General features: G+C 51.4%; 3 protein-coding genes across 3 annotated transcripts; 1 reads left to right on the forward strand and 2 right to left on the reverse strand.

Moving 5' to 3' along the window:
- Positions 1 to 505: 505 nt before the first annotated feature.
- On the reverse strand, positions 506 to 2,008 carry AYO21_04288 (hypothetical protein; the record flags this gene model as incomplete). The annotated part of the gene is made up of 1 exon (XM_022654261.1): positions 506 to 2,008. One exon carries the CDS (start codon positions 2,006 to 2,008, stop codon positions 506 to 508), a length of 1,503 nt encoding a protein of 500 aa, XP_022513538.1.
- Positions 2,009 to 2,926: 918 nt separating this feature from the next.
- On the reverse strand, positions 2,927 to 4,306 carry AYO21_04289 (hypothetical protein; the record flags this gene model as incomplete). Its single annotated transcript, XM_022654262.1, has 2 exons — positions 2,927 to 4,162; positions 4,211 to 4,306. 2 exons carry the CDS (start codon positions 4,304 to 4,306, stop codon positions 2,927 to 2,929), a joined length of 1,332 nt encoding a protein of 443 aa, XP_022513539.1.
- A 1,384-nt stretch (positions 4,307 to 5,690) lies between these two features.
- On the forward strand, positions 5,691 to 7,409 carry AYO21_04290 (hypothetical protein; the record flags this gene model as incomplete). Its single annotated transcript, XM_022654263.1, has 3 exons — positions 5,691 to 6,192; positions 6,261 to 6,804; positions 6,878 to 7,409. 3 exons carry the CDS (start codon positions 5,691 to 5,693, stop codon positions 7,407 to 7,409), a joined length of 1,578 nt encoding a protein of 525 aa, XP_022513540.1.
- Between the last annotated feature and the right edge of the window lie 17 nt (positions 7,410 to 7,426).

A 7,426-nucleotide genomic window follows, 5' to 3' on the forward strand; every position in this document is an offset into this window, starting at 1 on the left:
GAAAGCGATACAGTAGCACCAACAAAATCTTTCAACCTGGTGAGACTGGCTGCTCAGCGAGATGCATGAATAAGCGCACAGCACGGATGTGCCTGTTTACGAGTACGAACAGGAACAAACCAGCAAATAATTACGAGCCGAAAAGCTGTGTTGATGAAGTCATTTTCCAACCGAGAAATTCACGCACCTTTTCTGCATCACGCTAGGCTAGTGTCACACCCAGTGACCAGCAACCACTCAAGAAGCCTTGAACAGACTACATAACCGGCAAGTTGCATTTTATCCTGTCCGAAAGGAGTGATCACGGACTCATTGTCGCTCACTTAATTATGTCGAATTATTTAGGCCGTTGTATTTCTGCACCCTTGTTTCTTCCCGCGGCATCGACATCTCTTCCCAAGCGACCTGCGGAATCCCTGTCCAGTCTTGCCAGTGTCTGGACCCTGGCCCATCCCCGACCAAGAAGATATTAGACCATACACCCCAACCACAAAAAAGGCGGCTCTTAGGAAATCAGGGACGGGGAACTATGAGCCCCTCTGCCCTTTGGCTGACCGACAAGAGCATCCCGCATCAAGAGTTCACTCAAACAGCTCCGCATCCCCATGAATCCATCCTCGACCGTCCCATGAGCAAAGTTAAACAGCCACCGACAGAGTTGGTCTTGTGTTGAAGACCTTGCCCGATGCAAAACTTTGAGGATTTCAATGGTTTGCCAATTGCTCTTTGCGTTCCCTACCCGTGAGGACACAATCGCCCACGAGAAATCAGGCAGTGCTCGGTGCGGCAGACTGTGAAATTGACATTCGAGAGTCTGGAGGGTATCTTGGTACTGTCCAGGAATTATTCTCGAATGCCACCGCGTCAAACTGAGCCACACTAGGACAAATAGCTTGTGACAATGGTTGCATATCCCAGTAGTCCCAGCGATAAGCCGTGCAAGTTCGTCCAGTAGGGGCTCGGGATCTTTCTGGGAGGACCCGGGGTCGTGCTGCAGAGCCCAGGCCTCCATCTGCGTGAACAGCGAGACCACCCGATCAATCTCGGCGTGCCAACCAAGGAGGGACTCGCTGCCATGACTGCTTTCCCTGTGGTCGTCGAGATATGAAGCAAGTCGAAGGCTCGTCATGATCAAGGCCATCCTGACATATTGTTCGACATGTGTAGTAAGGGCAAGCTTGTCCCAGCCTCCAGCATGCGAAACAAAGTCCCTCAGACCGGCCGAATGAGGTCCAATTGTCATAACTGACCCCTTGTCATCCCCTCGGTACTGGTGCAGATACCCATGCAGCAGAGCAATGATGCCAGATAATACCTCCTCGCCATGCCTCGTATGTGGATCAGATATGAGTGTCGCCAAACGCTGTATTGAGGCCTGACGCCAGAAAATGGTCCGCTGACTGGTTGTAATGCCCTGGACCGTATCGATGTAAGCACTTACCCGCTCGAGAAGGTTGAGAAGCTTTACAGGATATGAAAAGCTCCATGAAAGGCCGAGAGCCACTACGCATGACTTGCCCCAGTGAGATGATATGGTGTCTGTGTTCAAAGCCAGAGTTTGTGCAAATTTGAGCAGATTCCCGGCATGATTGTTCAACGTTCTTGATAGACTGTCAAAGGGGTCAAAATCAAGAAGAAGGATGCTTGATAATGGCGCAGGACTGAGCGAGGTGCACAATGTAGAATTCTCTTCGATCTTGAGAGCATTCTCGAGGGATCTCGCTTCCTTCGTCACTGCAATATACTGCGAGTCACCCGATGCCGCGGGAGCTCTGTCATCAAGCGTATCGTACTTTGTACAGCACCTCAAATCTGCCATCATATCAGAATCCCGCTCCGCAGAGTGGGAAGACGCGTGGTTCAAGCGCTTGAGCCGACGCGATCTTTTCTGGGTATGGGTGTTGATCAGTTTCCGGCGATGCTTACTCCCAGCCTGGTCAATCCAGAACAGTTCAACTGGAGCAGGGAGTTGTTGAGTTTCGATCTTGAGAACGACATTGGGAGTCATTGCCCAAGGTTTCACTGGCACAGTTCGCAGATGAAGTATCTCGCACAAGGCACGAGCAATAAGTTTTGTTCCCGATATCGTGCAGCTGGGCAGGATGCAGACTTCTACCAGAAGTTGCAGAGAGGAGTTTTGTAGTCGCTCAAGGAGAAAACATAGGACGGAATTGTATTTCTTCAAGCAACCCCGAGAAGCTGGTTACAGGGCAGAGCTCATTGGTCAGACATGCCACATTAGGGTGTGCCACTCGTGTAAAATGATAGCCAAGGCCATGCCACAGCTTGTGCAACAGGAGAGACGGCACGGCTGCAGGAGGCGAAACGAAGCCCTCATTGGTAAGCAGCTGACTTGAGAGTGCCGCCTCCTGAAAGATAGGACAGCGACGTGGCATTAACCCCGTCGTCAGACCGAGTGTCAAGACACGAGGTTCTTGGCTGCATTTCCTGCCTCAGATCTGAGAGGCCGAGACACCATGACAAATAGTGCGAAATCGCTGCAGACATCTTCGTAACTAGTAATCTTCTGAGATCGGCAAGAACCATCACAAATGGAACACTGTCGCTATCCAAGGCATCTAGATCCAGCCTTTGGCTCATTGAATGTAGGTCTTACCTTTATACACCTGACGGTACGAAGCCTCGGAATGTCGTATCCAGCCGCGTCGGATTGGACTGTTTGGGTTGGCAGCGAAACACCCCATACTCATCTGAACGCATCGAGTCTCTGTGCATAGCCATCACCGACGCAGTAAATTGATTGGTTCTTTCCCTCCCATGATGGATCTTTGCTGCCGAGTCATGTCCTTGGACTAGCAAGCGAAAGTCCAGGGCTGACAAAGTCGAAACGACAAAATCGCATTGTTCGGACACCCTGCTGTCAGGGGAATGATCTTAGCTGCCGGAAGACGAGTGTAGCCGCTGCTCATGGTTGTTGGCTTTCCTTCTCATATCCCTCGGTTTTCATATCTTTCAGGCCTAGCTCCTCCATTTCCTCGTCCGTTCGCTCGTACTCCTCGACCTTGACCTGTGGATCTTTGCCGGGATCCGCATTCAATTGTACAAATGAATTTGCCAGAGGATCCTCGAGGGTAATGGAAAAGGGAAATTTGGCTGCGATCGCGGCGTCGAGTTTGGCGAAAAAGTTGTCCCACCTCGACCGTGTGTCTGTTGTCATTGAATCTCCTCCCGCAAGGTCTGCATCTCCAACGTCAAAAATTTGACTATGAAGCTGATCACGCACTTGGGTGAGAAGCCCCTCGACAGTAGTGAAACGGCCTCCAAGCGTGCCGGGTTGGACTTCCAACCCGAGATCCTGACTTTTTAGAACGCAGGACTCTGATTTTAAGATATCCCTGGACATGTCCTCGATCGTCTTGACGTCCAGTGTGATGCGTTTTCCTTTATCTGGTATTGCACCGCCAGTTTTGACATCACTGGTCCTGAAGCCACAGTGTTCACAGACCGTCGCCATGATGATAACCTCCTTGAAATGCGGGATGTTGGTCTTTTTCATGTTGACCGTGCAGGGCTTTCCACAAGCAGGGCACTCGGCGTGTAGTTCGTAAACTTCATTATCAACAATATCGACGCCTTCCATCCCACCGTTGTCTTGTGTTTCCTCATCATCCACCACCAGACCCAGCTGCACATTCTGTTCGTGGCTTCGGAGATAGTCAGTCCGAGAATATTTCGAGCCCTTGTCGTCTGGAGAAGGCTCGATAAACGAGTTTCCCGAGATATCGTCGACTGAAACAGTGAACGGGAAACTGTTGCCTTGTAGCATACTGCCCAGCTTTTGAATGACTGTTTCTAAGGAGTCGTAGAGCGCAGGATTCACCTCCTTCCTAGCAGGTTGATCACTCTCCAAATCCGTTTTGATCTTCGTGATCATGCCTTCGAGGTTCGTGAATTGGCCTGGAGCAGGCGGCGTCTCGAGACCCAGATCTTCAATGCGGAAAACGCCCGTATCGCCGCGAACAATCTGTCTCTGAAAGTCGGCCATGTTGTCCAACCTGAAAATAAACTTTGCTCCCTTCTCTTGGATTTGTCCAGCGCTTTTGACAGTGTTGTTCCTCCAGCCGCAGTGATCGCAGGAGAAAGACTCGAGAAGGATCTCTTTGAAATACGGGATTTTGATGGGAAGGATTCTTGTTATGCCCTGAGGGAGTTAGCCTGCTTCTCCGAACTATCATATTTGTATGCGTACCTCATCGCGACAATTCATGCATAGACTCTCGATCTCGTAGACACCAGTCTCATTGGGGTCGGCATGAACAACTGTGGGTGTTTCGGAATCTGCCATGTTGTTGATGGAATGTGTGTTTCGGTATGTATGCAAGTATAGGTGAGTGTCACAATCTCTAACTTCGCAAAGGTTGTTCTGTTTCTCGCAGTCCGCTGCCTTCTTAAGGCGAGGGGGAAAAAGACTTCAGAATCTTTTCGAGGGACCCAGAACGATCGACGTATGCCAAGGAAAACGAGGGGCACTAATGCAAGGCCCACGAGTTTTTTGCCTCCGAAGTCCGGAGCCTTGCCCAGCCACGCAGCCTCGTGGCAAGCTTTGGTTGTGCTTGTGCGGCTCTTGTCCATATACCCGTCCATCATTTTTTCATTAGGTCCATCAAGTTGAGGCCAGGTGTGCTTTTGGACTGCATGCTTTTATTAAGAAGCGCCTGTAGCCCTTCGCGGCCTTTTCGTGCTTTTGCCCTTTTCTTGCTAGACGACTTGATGGGCTTTTCCAGAACCGGATCAGTTGATTCAGTAACTACCGCCTCAGAGCGCTCGACAGGTACGTCGAGAGGTTGCTGACTCTCCTCCATATGAGTGGATTTCAGTGTGGCGATATCTCTAGTGATGTGGTAACACAATGAGCATCGCCTAGATCGTACTATTTGCCGGGAGGTTGTCATCCGCGAATTACTCTTCCTGCTGGTCTTCCTGTTGGTCTTGATCTTCCTAGTTGCGATCCTTGTAGATATTGTCCAGTCTGGTAGCATCAGATTTCCACACGTCATACATGCATCCCCTGACCTATGGGCATCATGCGATGAGGCTGCGTGATCGAGTTCTACACCTTCGCGCAAGAGCTGCCGTGATGTAGTTGGTGCGGAGAGGAAGATCATGCGCGCCGCTTGCTGCAAATACCTCGCTCGGGCCGCTTGTGGTTCGGCCATTGCACCATAGAAGGTACTAGTTATTCAGGGGGGATATGTCTTCACCTCAGTTGCTGACACCGATATAACACAAGAATCGCGTGGGTAGACTTGGACCAGAGTCAGCATGAATTTGGGCCAATACCGCAGTTCCTGTACTTGTAGCAAGACCAATCGGGAACACATACCCCTGGTTAAATCACAACGAGATGCGGAACATAAAGAGACGAGTAACTCGTTTAAGAAATCAAGGGCGATGATATCCGAGGGAAATCTGATGCCAAGATCTGGCCCCATCCTCCGACACACAAAACTGCCCCCCACGGAAGGCTAGAACCTTTGACCGTTGGGGAACCTTGGGAACCATGGAACCCTGGAACCCGACCCGCAGTTACATTCCCGTACCATATGATGACAGCCAACGAACAAAGACACATCTGGGTAATCCGACGACGTGCAAATGACGACCACGACCTCACTCTGAGACTGCGACAGCTTGACACCACGCGTTTTACCGGACATACCTCCTAGCCGATGAGTCCTCCTCAAAGGTACTCGTTCGTCAATGCGCGTCCCCAGACAAAGGCCGAGAAGCGGCAAACTCGGACGGCGATCCGCTCGCACATTGGACGATGGACGCAGGAGAACCAGCAAAAGATCGAGGGCACCAAGACTGCAACAGGCGCCAGTACGAGAAGCTCACCGGAATCATCGCGCACAGATTCACTCTCACCGGTCGAGCCGACTCAGTCACGATCGCAACATCCGTTGCGGGTAAGCTTGGCAAGGCCGGCTGACAACACGGACAGTTCAAGTAGCGCAAGTAATATCGATCAAGACAGCACGAGCGACGAGATTGAAGATGACACCGGGCTTGTAGTCACAGCACCAAGCCACCTTCGTCAAAGACTTTCTCCTGCTGCGCGCGGCACCGCTCGTCCCTTTATCCGTACATTGGGATCCGGAGTGCTGGACCCTTTTCAGACCTATCCATCAACATTCCCTTCGTCGTTGATATCACAATGTCATGAATATTGTAAGTTGGTCGATTCCCTCCTTGCCACATTGGCCCTTTTGGGTTGAAGAATGGAAAGTGGCTGACAGGGCCCTCGCCCGACCCAATAGCATTGCAGGTCGTGTGGCCTGGATTGACACCGCGACCCCTGAGCGGATCTGAAGCGGCCGCCATACAAGGATGGTTTCCGATGGCACTCAACGACACTGTTGCGCTGCACTCACTTCTGTTTGGGGCGCTGAGCCACAAGAGGCTAAACCTGTTAAAAGGCTCCGCCCAACCCGATGACCCTGCCGTGGTTCATCTGGAAATGGACATGCGACGCTGCGAGGCCGAGTCAATCTCCCTGATCAATAAAGCACTCCGTGATTCCAAGAATGTTATAACAGATGCAGTAATAGTTTCGGTCCTTGCGATGGCGACAAACGCCTGGGACTCGACCCTGCAGCGCTTCCAGACCCAGCCTGTAACTCAGCCAATATTCGATCCTTTATTGAAAAGTCTTCAGTGGCTGGACGTCTATGGACTCCTCAGCGCCCATCCTGTCCATGCAGCTGGCCTCGTTCAACTGATTGCGTTGAGGGGTGGCTTAAACAATATTCAGACCACTGGTCTCGCGGCTATCATATCATAGTAAGTTCGCCTTTCGCAGATCATTTGTCTTCGACTTTCGCAGCTGACCGTTGGATTTCCCATGCTACTGTAGCTCCGGAGTTATCCAAGCAAGCAGGACGTTAACGCAACCAGTGTTTCCCTTTGTACCGCTGGCGGATGATGGCGACCGAACCGCAACGCTCTGGGGGATGCTGGGCACATGCCCAAACGAGCTTAGGGACGAATTCACCTATAGTAGTCTGTTTGATCTGGGTCTCACGACTGAGCTCGCTGTGGTGTGGGTCGCTATGCAACGATACGAACACGGGGTTGAAAGATTTGTCGACGGTGCACTCCCAGATTTGGATCTCGCACGGTTGTGCGACCGGCGCAACCTCATCCAACATACCCTTTTATCCCTTCCATCACATGCGGACTTACCATCTGCCACTCGACCACGACCCATCTACGAACCGACCCGCCTTGCCATGCTAATATACGCCCTCACCGTGATCTTCCCACTTCCAGCTCAGACTGCCCCAATCCCCATCTTAGTTCGACAACTCAAATCTGCACTCCGAGAGTCCGACATGCGCTCTATCTCATCATCACATCAAGCCGAGCGTCTTTTGATGTGGATTTAGTATTGGTGGTGCCGCCG

The sequence above is a fragment of the Fonsecaea monophora genome (assembly GCF_001642475.1).
Source record: "Fonsecaea monophora strain CBS 269.37 chromosome Unknown Scaff23, whole genome shotgun sequence".
Lineage (NCBI taxonomy): Eukaryota > Fungi > Ascomycota > Eurotiomycetes > Chaetothyriales > Herpotrichiellaceae > Fonsecaea > Fonsecaea monophora.